Genomic DNA, 18,684 nt, shown 5'->3' on the forward strand with positions numbered 1-18,684 from the left:
TTTCTGAGTTTATGCCTGTGTTCAAGAGAAAGCATTTCTTTGGTTTCTGCATAAAAGATGAATTTCAAACTAGGACGGGCTCTGGGCTCGATTAAGACATACTTATGGGTAATGCCAGACTTACAGCAAACCTCTGCTGGAAGAGAAGTTTTGGTTGGTGGATGTAATCTGGAGATTCCTCAGCTTCATTTTAACCTGATCTGATCCCCTTTAGGCACAGGTCAAGACAACAGTGGCTATAAAACCATAGACTCACAGGAGCTCATTTTTTATTTGTTTAGTTCCTCTTAATGAGATATTTCACTGCATGTTGAGATAAATAGAGGGAACTGGCTGGATAAAAAGAAAATCATTTGGCGGAAAAGAGTTTCTGTTGGGGATTTCTTCTTGTGTGAGGATAACTTTCTTACTTCCTAACTCACTGGAAGCTGGGAAGTGTGCCAGAAATGCTAAAAGTAAAGTAATCAGGAGAATTTAATCCCTACTGCAAACAGGACAAAGACCGAAAGAGATTAAAGTCTGTTTTGAAAAATAACATTTCTGGATGGGGACAATAATTCCACTTACTTAGATTGTTTATATTTGGAGATGTGAGGTTCACTCTGAGGTTGGACGTGAAATGTAATCTTTTATATTTTTGGTTTGTATCGTTTCACACAGTAGCCGCTTCCCGTGGATTTTGTATGGCCAGAAATAATTTATAGTGATATTCTGGGGCAGCGATGAAAGGGCCTCTGTTTTTCCACCTTTACATACCCTAGACTCAGGAACTCAGTGAAGCTTTGAGAGAAAAGTGCTGAGATGATTTAAAAGATAAGACAGAGTTTTGGTATGCGTCTGTCATTTTCCACATTCATTCATTTCTCTAATTTTGACTCTTAGGGATAGATAGCATGGCAGTGTAATGTAATCCCTAGTATTTTGATGTCAGCTTTCTTTTACCCTTACTAAACTATCTACCACTCACTTTACTTGTGTAACCCATTGGAGTCCAGCCAATAGTAGATGTGGAATCATTCATAAGGAAACAAAGTATCCGTGAATATGTTTTTGAATATTAATGAATATCGGGGTATCTCAGTTTCTTGTTCTTTGGCAAATAAATGATGGATTTGTTGTTTTGTTTTCGAAACATTCAAATTTGTTTTAAACAAGGCTGTTCATAGTGCAATTTTCAGAACTCTAGAACCACCTACTTTTCATCCCTCTCAGAAGAGTATGCTGCGTGGATTTGGAGAAAGAGCAATAGGAGTGAAGAAAAAACAAAACAAACCATTGAAGAGTAATACCGCCCTCTGCTGTCCACCAGCTGCCTAACAGCTTTCCCAACCTTACATCCGTTCACATCTTTTTACCTTTACCATCCTGTATTCACCTGACGCCGGCAGGATGTATATCTCAATAAAAACGTTATCACTGCATTGCAACGTTACAACAGTATCGCTAGGTGGCGTAAATACATCTGTAAAGAGCATTGAAAGGACTCCGTTGCCATGGTGATGACGCTTATCAACGCAAAACGGTCGCATACTAAGGGCATCCGCTACTTGCGCAGTTTATATTATTTAAGGTTAGTAATCGCTGTTTTTTCCCCCTTCTTTCTAATATACGTCTTTGAAAATTCATAAATGTATTTGTAATGAATATTACAAACTGGAAGATAAAAATAGAGTATAAATGTTGAGTATGTTGTCAGTATTTCCTCTGGCTTCCCATGGTGCATCGCTTTATTTTGTCTAGTAGCTCAGGGAGATCTGACAGGAACACAGCCGACCGAGGCAAGCCGCTGGCAGCATCACCGACATGTCCTGCAAGGTGGAGTGCGCTTAGCCGCTGCGGCTAGCCCGTTCGACCACTATTCATTGCGCTTTAGCAGCTTCTTGACGGCCACGTATTTTTAGCTGAAAGGTAAGCCGACATAAATATTTGCCGTTAATGTTGGGCTGCCGGTTTCGGCGTCCTTAGCTTTCTAGCTAGGCTACATCAATAAAGGCGTAGTAGCTTAATAATTCACCTGCTCCAACAGAGAAATTATTGCAGTAATTAAAACGTGACGATTAAACTGCGAAAATACTGTCAGTATGAGCTTGTTCTGCGCGTTTTATGGTTCAGACTTAGTTTTATGCCGTAATGAGTGTTTGAAGTATTTTAAATATTCTTGTCTCAGTCAATTCATTCATGCGCAATGGTGCAAAGCGTCAATAAATACCATGGGTTATGCCCTATTTTGTGGGTGGTGTCGCATTTTCAGAAACACCCAGAAAGCCAGTAAGGGTTTTTCATGATAGGGATTTTCGTTTTTGAGTACAGCAATTGTTGCAAGGGAAGATTTGTTGCTTCTGGCTCGTAACTAGCCTGTTTGCGGTTCCTTAAACTGGACAGCTCCTCCCTGAGTCGCAACACAACACAACACAACACAACACTGGCTGCAAGGACACCCTTTGTGATGACCCCACCAAATGCGGCGATGACATCTTTGTATTGTTATGAAGCAGCACGGCTAGGATTTGTCGAGCTTTGATGCATTATTTGATAACGAGAGTGAATATCATAGCCTGACTGTTGCTTATTGAAAGTTTACGACTCTGCTTGAGGGAAGCAACGATCCCCCGGCTGTTGCTGTCAGGAGCAGCAGAGGTATTGTATTCAGGGTGCTGTCCGCAATGCAGGTGCTGAAATCTAAAGTATCAGGGATGCCTGCCGACCTCCTGCCAGATATTTATACTATCTTAGAAATAAAAGCAGTAATTGTTAGTGGGAATACTCTTTCCTCTTGTAAAATTATTATTATTGCTGCTGTAATGGTCTGGTGTTAGGAACATGAGCAGGGCCGGCCCTAAACTTAACGGGGCCCAAATCCGAATTTGATTTGTGACCCCAATTCCAGGAAGTTAAAAAGGGCAGATGGATGGATTGGTTGAATATAGATAGAACTGGGTTGCAGGTTGATTCTGCATGAAATTTAAGTCCAGTGCACACACTAGCCAAATTAAAATTGAATTGTTAACATAACTTTAATATTGCAAATGTATTTGTGTGTATTATTACTTCAATTTAAAATGAATTCATATAAATTATTATCAAATATTATTTTAAACTTATCTATAAATTTGATGTATTGAGATCTACGTACTGCGTAAGAAGTGAAACATTCTTGAGAGCCCCTGCTGGCCTTGAAGTCATAATGAACTTCTTATTACTGGTTCACACTGCAAGTCTTTTAAAATTATGGTATAGCAGGTTTGGTCCTACAGTGTGTGATGTCCAGCCACACGGCAGGAACAACACACCACACATTTCACTCCTGAACATTCAGATAGATGGGAAATCTCACAAAACTCTGCGAGATCAAACATGAGTTCAGAGCTAACAAACATGGCCATCTAGGACTACGCAAAGGCGATGGTTTCTGAAATATTTTTTAACAGAGAAAATAAAACAAAAAGACAGTTCTTCTCCAGGTTTTTATCACCTTGCTTTCTGATTGGCATAAAAATCTTGCAGTGTGAACAAGGCAATAGTTTGCTTATGCCTTGGACCAGATTTGAACAGAAACCTTTGTAGGTTTTCCAAAAATACAAAGCTAATTACAGATACATCAGAACAGGAGAATCAGTATATTTCCCAGTGAAATCTGGTAGAGTGCAAAAACTTAATGTACAATAACGCATTGTTGAGCTTGATTACAGGAAGTTGCTACTAAGAGCTTGTATTGGCTTAGCTACTTCCTAATGTTTCATCCTGCTGTGATTCATGTATTGTTTATCATTTAGACTCTCTTTTTTTGGGAAAATATTGATTAACACAGGCAGCACCAGCTCCAGGTATCAAATTATAACAAGGTCTTACAAAGTCACTGTTCCAAATTGGCAAATATCTACCTGCATATTGTTCATGCTTCTTAAAGGCATTTTTTGAGATGCCAGAAAAAGCAGAAAAGTGCTTTAAAGAGTGAATAAATACGAGTTACAACAACAACATTTACTTTCCCTTTGGGCTCAGTAAAGTATTTTTGAAATTGAATTTGTTTCTGTGTGCTGCTGGTCAGCTGGCTGAAAAAAAGTCTACAACAATTACCCTCGTTCACAAGAAAAACATTAGCTGTTTGGAAATATTTATGATCACAAATAGCAGACACGGTAATGCTGTGAAGCCTAAAGAAGCAACACCCCTTAGTAGTATTGCTTCAAAGTTTAGCCAGTGTTTATTCAATACTTTTGCAAATATCTGTGTAAAAGTCAAACTAACAATGAATGTTTAGCACTTAGATTTTGTTATGCTTTGTATTTATGTGCAGACAGTGCATTAGATTTGAAAATGTTACAGTAGGAGACTTGTGTTGGCTTAGGATAGTATCTCCTTCTTAATGTCTCGTGCTGCTGCAGCTCATGTATAATTCATCATTCTTCATCTCAGTTTGAAAAAGCAATACAGATGGGTGTATTTGTGCATAAAAAACAAAAATCAAAGGAGACCCAAACATCCATCCATCCATCCATTTTCTGAACACCCTTGTCCCTTAGTGGGGTTGGGAGGGTTGCTGGTGCCTATCTCCAGCTAACGTTCCGGGCGAGAGGCGGGGTACATCCTGGACAGGTCGCCAGCCTGTCGCAGGGCAAGGAGACCCAAACATGACATTTGATTAACTTTATTGAGAGGATTAAATTAATCTTAATCCTCTTTTTATATCCACCATTCTGCAGTATGTTGCATGAGCCGTGTTGATAGTGAAGTTGTCTGAGGTCATGTCTTTGCGAGCGGAAAGCTTTCTGAGCTATTCTAGGAAAGAGCTGGGATGAGAGATATGCTTGCAGCGCAGGGTTTACCGGAAGGACTTCACATTACTCATCAATAATAGATTATCCCCTCAGCCTTTATGACACACCGCTGGCTGCGTTTGTTCTAAACAGTCTGGGTTTTTGGTGCTGGCACCGCCTCTTACTTTTCCCCATGAAAATGAAAACGTTTGCGCATCCGCTGAAACAAGGAAGCCTGCTCAGTCAGGTGTCTTAGAATGAATTATTCATGTTGGTGAGATGGTGATGTAAGAGTGAGAAGGTCTGGGATATTTAATTGAAGCTCGTTCCTGTATGCAGAGAGAGGGCGTGGAGGGGTGGGGAGTATACAGGGATCAATGTGCTGTTATCTCTTAGTCTGATGTTGGTGTCTCTCAGAGGGTAGAGATTGTTAGACCGAGTGATTATGTCTCTTGTGGTCTGGAGGGTGGGGCATGACAAGGAAGGAAGATGAGTTTTGTTTTTTTCCCCTGTTTTTCCCTGCAGGCTGACCTGCCGCAAACAGTGTGAGCATCGTATGTATCAGTGTATGAAGCTTCGGTGTCTTTGGTAGTCATGTATAGATACTGGATCAGATATTTCATCTAATGCTGAGCATGAATCTCAGTTTGTTAAAAAATATCTCCCAAGTAGGGCTGCATAATGGATCTCAAACAGACCATCATCCAAATAAGTCGCAAAGGACTGCTTGGTATGCAGAATTTGTTGGCTAATATATTGTTGTAAATTCACACTTTGCATGCTGATATGATACTCAGCCTGTTGGATGGAGTCACTGCAGTAGATGCTCTCATCTGACAGATTCTTAGGGGTGAGCATTTATCGTATCGTTTATCATGATACATTTCTTTGAAAGTTCTTGTCGTTATTTTATCATAGTTACGATATTGCCTCAAAATATTGGGATTTCTTTCAGTTTTATAAAGATGTACATAAACATTCTAAAATAAATGTAATTTTTATTGCCGTAGCATGATGTCACACTGTTTTACTCACATAAAACAAAAGGATGTTCCAATATGCTGTGGAGCTTCTTGATGCCCTCGTGGTTTGTAGGATGAACTGACAAAGTCTGTGTGTGCTGGACGGCTTGACATTTTCTGTCTTTGTGGGTTTAAGGTTCCAGGGGTGGTGGGAATCCAAACAGATATCGCCATGGCCTCAGCAAACGTAACTCTGGAGAATCAGCTGCACAGTGCTCAGAAAAACCTGCTTTTTCTGCAGCAGGACCATGCTAACACACTAAAGGGACTTCACGCAGAAATCCGTCGACTACAGCAGCAATGCACGGGTGAGCGCATACATAATCAGCTTCTTGGTTCTCTGGTAAGTCAGTATATTTCAGAGAATTTCAAACGCATGAAAGCTGAACTATCATGGCGGCAAAAAATGATCTAATGACCAAAACAAAGCACAACGTTCTCAATCCTCAAAGCTTAGTTTGTGGGAGCAATTTGTTAGACAGGTGCTTTGTTCCATGTTTCAGCCTCATCTTTCTTTTTCACAGATTTGACATATGAGCTCACTGTGAGAAGCTCCGATCCATCAGGTAAGCCACTATTGCCCTGCATTATGCAGTTATTGCTAAAAAAAAAAAAAAAAAGAAATTAGAACACTGGAAGGACTTTTGTTAAATTACACTAGTTAATTTTGTAACAAAAAACATGCACGTCTTTACTAGCTGAAATGAAATCATTAATAATCATGGATTATATTTTAGCTCATGTCACTAAACATCCATCAACAATTTCATCCTAATCCACTTCATTTGCTATTGCCTCTCCTCTTTAAATCTGTGTCTGAGATTCTCTGCTCTTTTGTCCTGCTCTGCGTCTTTAAACTCCTTTAGGGTGTGGGGCTGTAGTTCAGGCATTATTTGAGATGCTAATTTAAAATGCTGAGCTACTACTCCCAGCTGTAAAAACAATATCCTATTGTCACGGTTACCCACATTCACAACTTGTCTGAAAGTTAAACACAAAACAAGTAAAAACAAAAATTTTCTAACTGCACAGCATCCAAAACCAGTTAATCCACATATTGGAAGTGTCAAATTTAGCTAAGGACTTAGCATTTTATAAGGAATAGTGTAGTCATGCTAGCTATACTCATCTGTGCTAATGGCTAATTTAAGACGTCAAAGAGAGTTTAATTGCCTCTGCTCCAACTCTGAACAATTAATAATCATACATATCAGGAAGGCCAGAAAAAAAAAAGCTTGCATGTTCTTATCCCTGCTTATAGTCCAAGAGAAAGTGTGATTAGCTAAGATGGTTTTCAGTGGATCAAAGCTTTTTGAAAAACTGGAGATTGTGAAATCTGAAGCAAAATGTCAGTTGCTATTAACAACATTCTGTTTCAAAAATAATTCAGTAATCACTTTCATGTAAAAAAAAAAAAAAGTCTGATAAGTTCATGTGCGATTTCAAAATGTTATGATGGCATCTAGGGGAGTGCTCCACTTTCCAACAGCAGCTACAGAGCAAACTCTGCACCAGAGAGAGCTGTAAATGAATGTCACCTGCTAAATTAGCTTTCTCTGCCAGCTCTCTTCCCTGGTAACAAAGTCTTACCCAGGAAGCTCTGCTCCGTCTGTCTGACTCACTGCTGTTGATTGCAGCTCCCCCAGCTGCCGCTTCCCTCTAAACCATGATGCCATGAAGTCACATCCTCGTCTGATTCACACTCTGCTGGTAAAGATGTCTTGAGTATGAAGGGTGCCATGTGAGATCACGGTGGGACGATGTAGGCTTTTTGACAGAGCTGTGTTAGCTCAACGTTGCTAAAGCCTCCAATATGACTCACCATCATGTTAGTGTGGGACATCTCTTAGATTTGAGTGCAGGAAATGAGATTATCTGTTGCAGCACTAATGCACAGTGTCCAACCTGCTCACTGCAGCTGCGCCAACTGGGCTTGACAAGCACCAGCCCCCCCAGGAAGGAAATATGATACTCTTGTTTCCAACCATTCAATTTTTAAATGGGTGTCTGAGATCAGGAAATGAGAAGTGAGGTGCAAGTTTCTAAACATTTGAATATAAACAACAGTAATTTCAGCCTCTCCAGGACGTTATGTTTTTTTTTTGTTTTTGTTTTTGTGATTGTTGTGCCCTAAAATCACAGAATTTTTGGCACCTTTTTCAAAAAGTTGTGGTCGTAGTTGCAATTGTTTTAAGTTTCATTTATTTAAACATTTTACTGGCTCTAGTGGCCTTTATTTGACAGGAAAGTGGGTAATGAGAGAAGGGGGAAGACATGCAGCAAAGGTCGCCGAGGCTGGGAACTGAACCTGCGACAGCTGCATCGAGGACTAAGGCCTCCATATGGGGGGTCGTGCTTGACCCCTGCGCCACCACAGCACACCCTTAAGTTTTAGTTTTACTATAACGCGGTCTGATAAAAAAGCTGAAATTGTTGCACATACCTTCCATTTCTGTCTCTTTTTATTTTAAATCAAGTTATAATCTCTCCTTACCTGAGAAAACTCTGCATCATCGTCCCCCTGCTGACCTCTGCTCTAATGTCTCCTCTCTGGCTCTTTGCTCTTTCTGTTGTGACAATAATGATTTCCTTTAAATATATGGAAACAGTGAGCACAACTTATGAACAGAAATTAAAGAGGCTTGGGTTTATTCCTGGGATTAACTAACTAGCAAGGATGTAAAACAGTAAACAAAGACATTAGTGTTCTTGTAAACAATCTTCATGTGATAAACTAGTATGGATTACCACCATTTAGCTAACATTATCTGGATGCAGCATCATTACTCAACTTCCTCGGTTTGTTTGGAGGAAAACTGGAATGTTTTTTTGCCTTTTGGCTCTGGCTAGTTGCTGGACATGACACAGACCGTGTAGCTCAGCGTCGGTCTTCCCTCAGTGATTAGACCCACAGGTGTAACCGGCGTCATCATGCGCATGCTCATGATGCATTTAAAGACGGTTCGGAAAATCACATTGCCATAACAACTGACTAAACAGTGGTAACGACTGAAAAAGTGCGCGGGACAGAGGGCACAAATACAAGAAAAGTGGGGGATATGTCCCACGTGCTACCAATGACTGTATACACAGTATAAGAAAATCTTATACAAAATGGTTTCTGCAAAAAAAAAAAAAAGAAAAGGCGAATGTTACCCTTTTGCGTCACAGCTTTTATCTTACAGGTTGTGAAACAAGGGGTTAAATTAGAAGGGGATGGAAGGGATTTGTAAAAATTCAGCCCTGTTGCAGTGATGTTTTTTTTTCAGAAAAGGAAAGAAAGAAAGAAAAACTTTAAGATGATTGGTCAGATTTTGCGGAAACGTTATGATAATTTGTAAAAAATTCCAAGTCTATGCAAAATAGACTTGGAAAAAGCCAAGCAGAAAATTTGCGAACGATGACTGAATTTGCATTAGAAGTTTACTGTAATTTGCTGCACAGTCAGTTGGCTGCAGTGAGGTGTTGCAGAGTCAGGTAGGAGCTGCAGTGATGGAGATGAGAGCCCATAAAAGCTGTAATGTGAGACCGGAGCTCTCTGACCACTGCAAACGACTCTCCAAAGGATCCTGCTGTCTCTCTCTGTGCTGACAGACTGTCTGAGCTGAATGCCTGAGTGTGTAGTCTAATGTGTGTGTGTTTTTTTCTTTTTCGTCTTATCTATGTCTTACTTATACCACACATTTAACAGCTGTGATGTTCCTCATTACTGTGTGTTCAGACAGCAGCGAGGAACGATGCAGGGAGCTGCAAAGGAGGTGTGAGGAGCTGGAGGCCCAACTTAAAAAGAAGGAGGAGGAGAACACAGAGCTGCTCCGGGACTTGGAGCAAAAGAACGCCATGATTTCGGTCCTGGAAAACACCATCAAAGAGCGGGAGAAGAAGTACCTGGAGGAGCTTAAGATGAAGAGCCACAAGCTGGCCGTGTTATCTGGGGAGCTGGAGCAGAGGGCAAGCACCATCGCTTACCTCACCTCGCAGCTTCACGCCACAAAGAAGAAGCTTTTGGCTGGAAGTTCCTCCGAGGCGAGTCCCAACGTCAGCCCCATCAGCTCCTACAAGCCGACGCCTCCCCCCGCCAAGGACAGGCAGCCTGAAACCCCGCGTCGCCGGATGAAGAAGAGCCTCTCCCAGCCTCTTCACCCGGAGCTAACGGAAGTGTATCGCCTGGGCCCGGACGGCAGGCGGATTGTCCTGCGAGAGCCGGTCGACGCCATGCCGGACCCGACGCCGTTCTTGCAGGCGGGCCGGGAGTCTCCCGACGCGCACCACGTAGTGCGTGAGCGCCCCGCAGTCATCCCTCCTATCGCCTCCGACCGCTCCCCCATTCCTCCCCTGGGCGCCGTGGCCAGCCCCCGACACAGCCCAGCTCGGGAGCGCCAGCACAGGGCCCACGTGGGTGTGGCGCACCGCATCCCGCACGGCACCCCTCCCCTCGCCCCGCCGCAGGCCGAGCTGGAGACGCTGGCTGTGGACCAGGTCAACGAGGACAAGGTTCTGCAGAAGCGCTCAGAAGCCGATAGGACAGTTTAACACTGCAATGCTGCACCTGCGCATTAACACAGATGCACATCTAGGGCCAGATGCATAAAACTCTGGTTTTATGACTAAAAGGAGCGTGAGCACAAAGGCAAAAATGTGTTTATTATGCATTCTGTTTGCCAGATTTATATAGAGTGCCTTGCAGAGGTATTCATACAGCTTGAACTTTTTCAGATTTGATCACGTCATAACCGCTAACGTCAGTGTGTTTTAGGTGATTTTCTGCTGCTAACGCAGTGCATAACTTTAAAAAGGGAAGGAAAATGATACATGGCTTTTTAAAAGTGTTTTATAAACAATCTGAATAATGTGGTTAATACTCATATCAGTTTCCCATGCTCTCATACTTTGCTCAACCTTACGCTTCATTTTTAAGTCTTTAGCAGCTTTTAACAGGTTCAGCTCCTAATCACCCACCACCATGTTTTACTGTTGAAGTGGTGTGTTCAGGTTGTTCTGGTTTTCTGCAATACATCGGTGTTTTTGCATGTCTAAAGTTCACTTTTGGTCTGTTTTGTCACCTTCCTGCTACAAAATGAATTAATATTGAATATTTTTAATGAAATTAATTTGCACATGGTGAACTCTGCTTGGTCTGGATTTGATTTAGGGGTGTCCGAGTATAGAGAGCCAAATACAAATGCATGTAACGTTTTTGTTGTTTGTAACATTTCATAAACCGACTATCATTTTCCTTCCCCCGCACAATGGAGCAGAAATTTCTGTTGACCTATTGCATAAAATTCAATCAAATGCACTGAAGTTTGTGATTTTAATGTAAAATGTAAAAAAAAAAAAAGAAGAAGAAGAAGTTCAAGGCATATGAATACCTTTATCAGGCACTGCAGGATGTGCTTCTGTCAGTACATTCAAATCATTTTGAAATTTTACACTCATGCACTTCCGTCATACTTTAACCCCATTTCTGGCTTAAAGTATGGAGGAAACATGCTTAGTCTCGGCTGTGAACCCATGAACACAACAAAGCCTGAATTTAAATCTGTTACATATGCAACTCCACTTTCTAAGTTCAAAGCAACAAACCTCAATGGAAGGAAAATAGAAACAGTATTGCACACGTGGGGCTTTAAAGCACACGAGCTGACATATCATCCTCCGCAAAAAGCTAAAGCAGCAAATAATGGTTCTATTAAAGTCTTACCAAGGTCTTCCAACTCCTCCATATGAGCCTGCTTGTTTCATTTTACCTCAACTTCTGTTTGTGTGGTTTTAGTTTAATATCGCTCACACTAGCACATTGCTCTTACATCCATACAAATCCAATGTGTAGAGAAGGGCACATGCATTGTGTTTGGTTTATGCATTATTTATGCATCTGACCCTAGTATAAACACACTTACTTACACTGCAAGAACAGCGAAGAGCCTGAACCACTGTGCAGCCTGCTTTTTACGCAACACGGCAGTATAAACAAACGCGTTATTTCGTGGTACTCCATGAGGACCTTTACGTTTTCTTCTTCTACGGTAGAAATGGACTACTGTCAAGCACGCCAAATGAGTTTTATTAATCTCCCCAATGAGTTTTTTTTGTTTGTTTGTTTTTTTTGTACTATTCACATCTTGACCTTTTTGCTTCGACCTGTCGGATCTGTTTTATGTGGTGCAAACAACCAAGTCTCAGCCAAATATCTGCGTCAGTGCCTGCTTAACCGGCCTAGTCGTGCTCAAGCTGTGAAACGTAGTCATGGCTAGAAGTTACCTTTACATATCTGGAGTACAGAGGAGGTAGCAGCAGTCCATATAGCAAGACGTCAGCAGCAGCTTCGTAGGATAGAGGTGACGTAATCACACTGCTGCTCCTTAAATATCTTTTTTTTTAAATTTGGTATCTGTATACTCACGTGACCGTAGGTAGAAGCTGCGATGTGTGTAACTGAAATGTGCCGGTTATCGAGTTGAAGCTTTTCCTTTGCTTCGTAGAAGGAAGCAGCACTGGACATATTTTAATGCAATATGGATATTTATATACATATATATATGTGTAAGCAGGGAGTGTTTCTGCCTGTGTGTGAGCGAGGAGGAGAGCGCAAGCGTGTCTGAGGAAAGATGACGGAGGATTTCGTTTAGGTTTGAACAATATTCATTAATGCTTTTTGTCGTACAAGGGCATTTTTAAAACACTGCTGGATATTGTGATATTACCAACTGTACTTTTTAAAAGGCTGTCAATTTGTATTGTTTTTTTTTATTATTGTTTATTAATGACCCAACAGGAAAAAGGAAAAAAAAAGAAAAACAATCCTGATGCACTCTGTACCTGTCACACCACCAAAATAATGGTAATTAAATATCTTAATAGCCTGCTTTTCACAATAAAATCACTTGTCATTAAAGAATACAAATCATTATATTACTACCATGCTTTTATTTTTTTTTTCGTTTGGTTACTTGGTTTGAATGAATGTCGGAAAAGCTGGAGGAAGGGTACTGGGCCAGGTTTGTTTGTCAACAGCGGTGCCCCTAAGATGAGGTTAGATGATTATTATTATTGCCAAACTTAAAGGAGAAAAAACCCAAAACAGTGGATTTTAACTTGAAAAGAACAGAAGTTGCCACAGCGCAGAGGAGTCACCTTAAAACTATTTTGTCAGAAATTTTGAAACAATCAAATGATAAGAGGATTCACACTGTTGTCAGCGCTGCTAGGATGAGTGTAGTAGACCAACAGGGCTTTTTATTTTTAATTGATTTAACACAAATAAACCTTAAGACGAGTGATTAAAATAAATTTTATTTTTTGACAAACATATTTGGTTAAACTCACTTTAGGCATTCTTTTCCATCCTTCCAGGTACATCTCAACAATAAACTTGGTTATGATAAATCATTTGGCATGTCTTTCCGTTACACAGCTTCGACTTTACACCTCAGAAGGCCACTATCACACACTTTACACAACGGTCTATGACGAGCATCCACGTATAATCGATAAACACAGGACAAACCTTTTGTACGGTTCTCTTAACCGGTTTAAAAGCATTCCCGCTGGAGCCAAAGAGTTATTCAAATTATGACAGCAAGCAAGTTAAAAAGTAGATCTGCATTATTTGTTGGAAAGTCCAGACTGGCATGCCTCCTCTGTACTTGTCTTTATTAAGTAAAGTGCTTTGTTTTGACTTGGATGTCGATGAAAATCACTGAGCGGCCTCTGCTCTCCTCCCTGGTGACGTTGCCTTCCTCTGTGGAGATCCTGAAAACAAAGACAGTAGACCCACATGTTGTCTGGAACGTCCGAAAGACGGAAAGAACTGAAGGAATCTGAAGTTGCGCACCTGCTTCTGACAAGGTTAACCGATTCAGTTCCTCCTCTAGCGCGTCAGTGGTAACATGCAAGTGGCCGCGGGGTACGTCGGGCAGAGAACTGAGGGTCTGCTCACTGGTGGGACCCAGGCGGTTCGTTGGGACTGCAGGTAGACCCGACGTGTTCACATCTGGCTCCGACTCATCCAGCAACGCTTTCAGCTCCTTCTCCAACTCGTCCATGTCTTCATCTACTGACAAAACGCATAATATGTCAATAAAGTGATCACTCCTTGTCAGACTTATTGAGTAGAAGTGTTGGGGGAATGATTGTAAAAAAAAAAAAAAAAGCAGCTGTTAGAATTTTAAGCACAAAACGCTACAGAGGTCCAACAAATCCTTCGTTCTTCAAATTCATGGAATTTCACGACTTGGTGGACTAATATATTCTGCAAGTTATGCTTAAAAATACTAAACACATATGCAAAAAAAATATTTAGAAAAAAAAGATTCCATTTATAATTGGAGAGGATCAGAAGTAAAAAACACACAAAAAAACCCAAAGAACTAAAACAAATGGAAAAAAGAGACTATACATTTTTACTTTTAAGAAAATATTAAAATACAATATGCTAAATTGAGGCACATTGACTCAGTTGAGTGCTGTGCCATTAGAAGGATAATATGTCTTTTTCTGTTATTTTCTTTTTTTAATCACAAAACAGTGATAATGTTTTGATAACAATCACTGTTTTGTGTTGAAACGAGGTTTATTGGTGCTTAATTGCACAAGTTATAGTAAATGGACTTTTGAGTGAAACGTTTCTTTATATTTACATGTGACATGATCCTATTATGCTAAAAATAAATAAAATAAATAATAATGAAAAATAAAATTAAGCCAAGTAGGAACAGAAGAACTTACCTGCAGCAGCTACACCACTGGAAATGGTTTGATTCACCTCATCTTGTGTGTCGCATAACTGTTAGTATGGAACAGGAGAAAATAATAAAAACCTAATAAATAATCTAAATATACAACTTCCTGGCTTAACGACGACTGCGTACCTCCTGGATCTGATCCACCAGATTCTCGGCGCGCTCCACAGTCACATCTTTAAGCGACATCCTCAGAGCAGACACTCCAGCCTGGTAGGCCTGCATGACCTACACACACACCAGAACACACTCTTTAACCAATGAAGGAAAACTTAGTTACAGAAGACATGTGGACATCAAAGCGCGAAGGCGCTTCATACCATCTTATCAGTCTGTGACTGCGCTATTCGCTCCAGGATTCCCCGGATGGTCTCCAGCTTGGCGAACAAGCTGTCTGCTCTCTTCTCCACTCTCTTCCGGCCTCTCAAACACCTCAGCGCCTTGGAGACAGAAATTCAACTTAAACTGCTGCTGTGATTTCAAAGGTCGCGTCTTAAAATAAGTTTCTGTTTATAATGACCTGTGTTTTCTTCCCATCTCGCAGCAGAATTCTTGCTTCCTCTTTGCACCTAGAAATCATTTTTTAAGAGTGCAGTTTAGTAAAACTGCAACTATTGAAATGATCTTTAGTTGCAGCACTAAACAAATACAGGAAATACATGAAACACTGAGCTTCTTCCACAACAATCACTTCTGGTAAGCCTGTTGTAAAATGAACATGTGGAAAAACAAATTATGCTCAGTGTTAAGTCTGATGGTGGATCTGTGATGCTGTGAGACACTTTCTTTTGCAAAAGCCTCAGCAAAGTGCATGTTATCCTTAAACCACATTAAAGTGCAAATATATTTGATTTAATTACTTCATTACAAAAACATATTCTCTAACGTGATTTGTTAGAGCAGGGCCATTTAAAGGCTGTTTTTTTTTGTGGGGGGGAGGGGGGGAGTTTCAGTATTTTCCATTGTGAGATTATGCTAAACAAGCATCCAAATCTAACCCTCTCCATTTGGCTCTATTGAATTAAAGTAATTCGCACTTCTTATACAAGAACTAGACGTCTAACAGGAACGTTCATGTCTAAGATCAACCTGTCAGCCTCCAGGTTCAGTTTCTGCACACGCTCTTCCAGAAGTTTCTCACTGCGCTGCAGCTGGTAGATCCCGATGTCTATGTCACCAAACGGAGACACACGATCCTGTCCCGGCTGGCAAAACTTCACAATCTGGAAAACAGAAGAAATCAGGTACGTCTTCATGTATCGTACAAAAGCACTTGTGTTGTATCTAATCAAAGGCAACTTTTTAGTTGCCTTTGATTAGAGCTGCACAACATATGAAAAACAATGTTCTGTTACTGCATATTATGAAGTAACAGAAGTGTTAGCTAATTATTGAATGCTACTCATTCTGACTGTTTATTTTTGTTATGTATCTGGTGTCACTTGTTGTAAAGAGTTTCTGAGGGTAAACAGTTCATTTTAAATCATTAAGAAACTATAACTAATTTGTTTAGCAGAGTAACAATAAAACCTCTTTGTTCAGACAGAAATATTGACTATCTGTGTTCTGCTACTGACCTAAAACAAAAGATAATAATAATCACATCACTGTGGTGGCATTCTTGAACCATGTTTTCCTAACATCGTGCAGTCCCAACGGTGATTATATTCCGCTTTACCTTCTCTCCCTCGTGCAAGGAAACTATGACCTGCTTGTCCTTCTGCAGCTGCAGCAGAGCCATGCACAGGGTGCTTTCATCAGCGCAGATGTTGGAGGACAGAGTGCACAACTCTTGAAATGAGACGACGGAGCAGCTTGAAAAGTCACTGCTTCGGTAGACCTTTAGCAGTTCCGCGGCTTTCTCCTGAAAAAGAAGAACGAAATAGGAAACCATCCAGTACAGCTGCATCTTAAAACAAATCTGACTGTATAGTAGATGCAGTACCCTTTGTGAAAGTATTCATAACCCTTTTCTTGGAAAAAAAAATTACTCAATTTTATTAGCAATTTATGCAAGAGATCAACACACGGCAAAAAGTGTCATGCATTTCTATCTACCACATTTACTCTGATAACCCAAATAAAATCCAACGGGGACTGACTACACATGCATGCCACACTTTTCAGAGTTCTACTTTCGGTTTGTTGTTGTAATGTATCAAATTAAGCAGAAGTTAAAGCGTTATGCAAAGGACTGTGTCTTCTATGGAAACAACAAGGGCATGGCAAACCTTTACTAGCTCGATAACAACGAAAGACTCCTCCAGAGGAACTCTGTTGCTGCCCAGAAGCGTGGAGAAGGTCCACTTGAGTGGCTTCACCAGCAGCATCCCCACACTCCAGGAAACCCACCCACAGTCCACGCTGGCGGCGAACTCAGACTCTCTTTGGATCTTCCCACACCTGACCGAAAGGAACACACAGAAAGAGAGAGAGAGTTAACATGACTGACAATAATACTGACAAGCACCGACACGCCCACAGTTACCTGGCCATGGTCTGGATTACAGTCGAAAGGCCCAGCGGTGTTTTCTCTTTCCTTTGGAAGGTCTTATTGAGGTCCTGCAGGTTGACAATCACGGAGCCGCGCCGTCTGCAGCTCCGCATGATGAGAGCTGTCCAGAAGTCCATCTTACTGTCCCAGTCCGTGGTGTTCACATCCCGGTTCTCCTTGAACTCGGAGAACATAAAATTCATCCGCTCGTCGTCGTTCCACTCAGGTGGCAGGCTCATTTCCGAAGTGGTAGACATTTTATAAAGCCCACACTGAAAAGGTTCTGATTCGCCACTCAAAGCAGCTTGTCACGGTAACTTGGTTGCGAGGATAGCTAGATTTAACACTGGCAACGGTGAACTCGAGAGAGAAGGCTAATATTAGCAGTTATTGCTAGATAGCATGTCGGTTCGCACATCTTTTGTCGAAGAAAATTACGGCTCCGGTGTTTAAAATCAACTGTCAGAGACTTTCACTTCGCCACGGTGTTGTAAACTCATGCTAACGCGGAGCTAGCTTTTACATATCAACAACAAAAAAAATGATTGTGTTTATTATTCACACCAAGACGGGGAAGCGGCGGCTTTCCCTCTGCTCTTGACACCAGGCTACCGCCCACCCAGAGACGCGCTGTAGAGTAAAGAAAACGCACCCAGTATTTTGCTAAGGAACTTAACAGTTGCAACATTTATACGCATATAAGAGGGCAGCGATTTTTTTGAGAAATAGTAAGTAGCTGTAAACACGGAGACCTGAAAACCGTGGAAGCATCGAGCTACACACCAGTTTATGTTTGAATGAAACATCTTGTTTGTACCCAAGATTCATTGTTCTAATATTGTTTTCTGTCTTTTGTACCTATTGTGCCAGTTGGAGGTCAAGAAGATACAGTGAAGATATTTTCAATTGGAAGTACTTTGCCCTGGTCTACATCACCTACTACAGGTATTGGTTTCATATGTTTTATAGTGAAAAAGAAAATTGGTGTTTCTCCCTGAATTTGTATCTGGTAATTATCTTACTTATGTGTATTTATTTTGCACATCAATCTTTAAAATACCAGAAATTGCACATAATTGATATTTTTATCTACCTGATGAATTTTTTAAATATCAAAATATATGTTCTGATCAATTACTCAATACTCAAATAACCTTAGTTTCTTGAACTGCGACTTTTTACTTTTACTTGAGTAATAATATACTGAATTAGGGACCTTATAACTTGAGTACAGTTTCTGGGTATTTTCCCCATTCTACCACAATATGGCACTGTTTTCTTTTGCTGCTATTCCATAACAAATATTCACTAATCAAATACAGTTAGATTCAGAAATACTAAAGTAATACCAGAAGGCAATTGAATGTTCTTGTAACTCATACAATTTTCTTCAATGAGTTGTACATATTAATGGCCATGGGAAGGATCGATCTCCTGTAGCAGTCTGTATTAGAGCAGTCTGAAAGAGGCATCTGACCGAAGGCACTGCCATGAATTTATTTGACCTTTTTTTTTTCTAGAATTTAGTTGCATTATAAGCAAAAAGACCTAAGTTTATTTTTAAAATTTAAATTATAATATTTGATCTTACTAATAGGCCCAAAAAGAATACCATTCCTATATACAAATTCAAATTAAAAAAATAATTTAAATTCAAACATTGATCC

The 18,684-nt window shown here is 40.6% G+C and overlaps 2 protein-coding genes across 4 annotated transcripts; one reads left to right on the plus strand and one right to left on the minus strand.

The window, feature by feature from the left end:
• Nucleotides 1-1,419: 1,419 nt before the first annotated feature.
• LOC103148400 (coiled-coil domain-containing protein 92-like) lies at nt 1,420-12,692 on the plus strand. Of its 2 annotated transcripts, none has more exons than XM_016679203.1 (5): nt 1,420-1,570; nt 1,741-1,908; nt 5,916-6,087; nt 6,304-6,345; nt 9,501-12,692. In XM_016679203.1, the coding sequence occupies exons 3-5, from the start codon at nt 5,952-5,954 to the stop codon at nt 10,310-10,312; spliced, it is 990 nt and encodes a 329-aa protein (XP_016534689.1). In that variant the 5' UTR covers nt 1,420-1,570; nt 1,741-1,908; nt 5,916-5,951; the 3' UTR covers nt 10,313-12,692. The 2 variants fall into 2 exon arrangements, with proteins under 2 accessions (XP_016534689.1, XP_007567206.1); XM_007567144.2 differs by having other exon boundaries at nt 1,744-1,908.
• A 364-nt stretch (nt 12,693-13,056) lies between these two features.
• LOC103148399 (charged multivesicular body protein 7-like) lies at nt 13,057-17,530 on the minus strand. Of its 2 annotated transcripts, none has more exons than XM_007567141.2 (10): nt 17,012-17,530; nt 16,755-16,926; nt 16,202-16,387; nt 15,613-15,746; nt 15,044-15,092; nt 14,844-14,963; nt 14,653-14,751; nt 14,510-14,567; nt 13,617-13,838; nt 13,057-13,534 (listed from the first exon to the last, which is right to left on the minus strand). In XM_007567141.2, the coding sequence occupies exons 1-10, from the start codon at nt 17,272-17,274 to the stop codon at nt 13,479-13,481; spliced, it is 1,359 nt and encodes a 452-aa protein (XP_007567203.1). In that variant the 5' UTR covers nt 17,275-17,530; the 3' UTR covers nt 13,057-13,478. The 2 variants fall into 2 exon arrangements, with proteins under 2 accessions (XP_007567203.1, XP_007567204.1); XM_007567142.2 differs by having other exon boundaries at nt 13,617-13,835; nt 17,012-17,529.
• Between the last annotated feature and the right edge of the window lie 1,154 nt (nt 17,531-18,684).

The sequence above is a fragment of the Poecilia formosa genome, unplaced genomic scaffold (assembly GCF_000485575.1).
Source record: "Poecilia formosa unplaced genomic scaffold, Poecilia_formosa-5.1.2 Scaffold204, whole genome shotgun sequence".
Taxonomy (NCBI): Eukaryota; Metazoa; Chordata; class Actinopteri; order Cyprinodontiformes; family Poeciliidae; genus Poecilia; species Poecilia formosa.

Excerpts from the sequence above, each read along its gene's own strand:
- LOC103148399 (XM_007567141.2), bottom strand. The coding sequence starts at position 17,274 with ATGTCTACCACTTCGGAAATGAGCCTGCCACCTGAGTGGAACGACGAC. Across the intron at positions 14,568-14,652 it reads TGGTGGATCAGATCCAGGAG|TTATGCGACACACAAGATGA; the intron begins GTACGCAGTCGT and ends CCATACTAACAG. Across the intron at positions 13,535-13,616 it reads GTTAACCTTGTCAGAAGCAG|GATCTCCACAGAGGAAGGCA; the intron begins GTGCGCAACTTC and ends CTTTGTTTTCAG.
- LOC103148400 (XM_016679203.1), top strand. The coding sequence starts at position 5,952 with ATGGCCTCAGCAAACGTAACTCTGGAGAATCAGCTGCACAGTGCTCAG. Across the intron at positions 6,088-6,303 it reads ACTACAGCAGCAATGCACGG|ATTTGACATATGAGCTCACT; the intron begins GTGAGCGCATAC and ends TCTTTTTCACAG. Across the intron at positions 6,346-9,500 it reads GAGAAGCTCCGATCCATCAG|ACAGCAGCGAGGAACGATGC; the intron begins GTAAGCCACTAT and ends CTGTGTGTTCAG.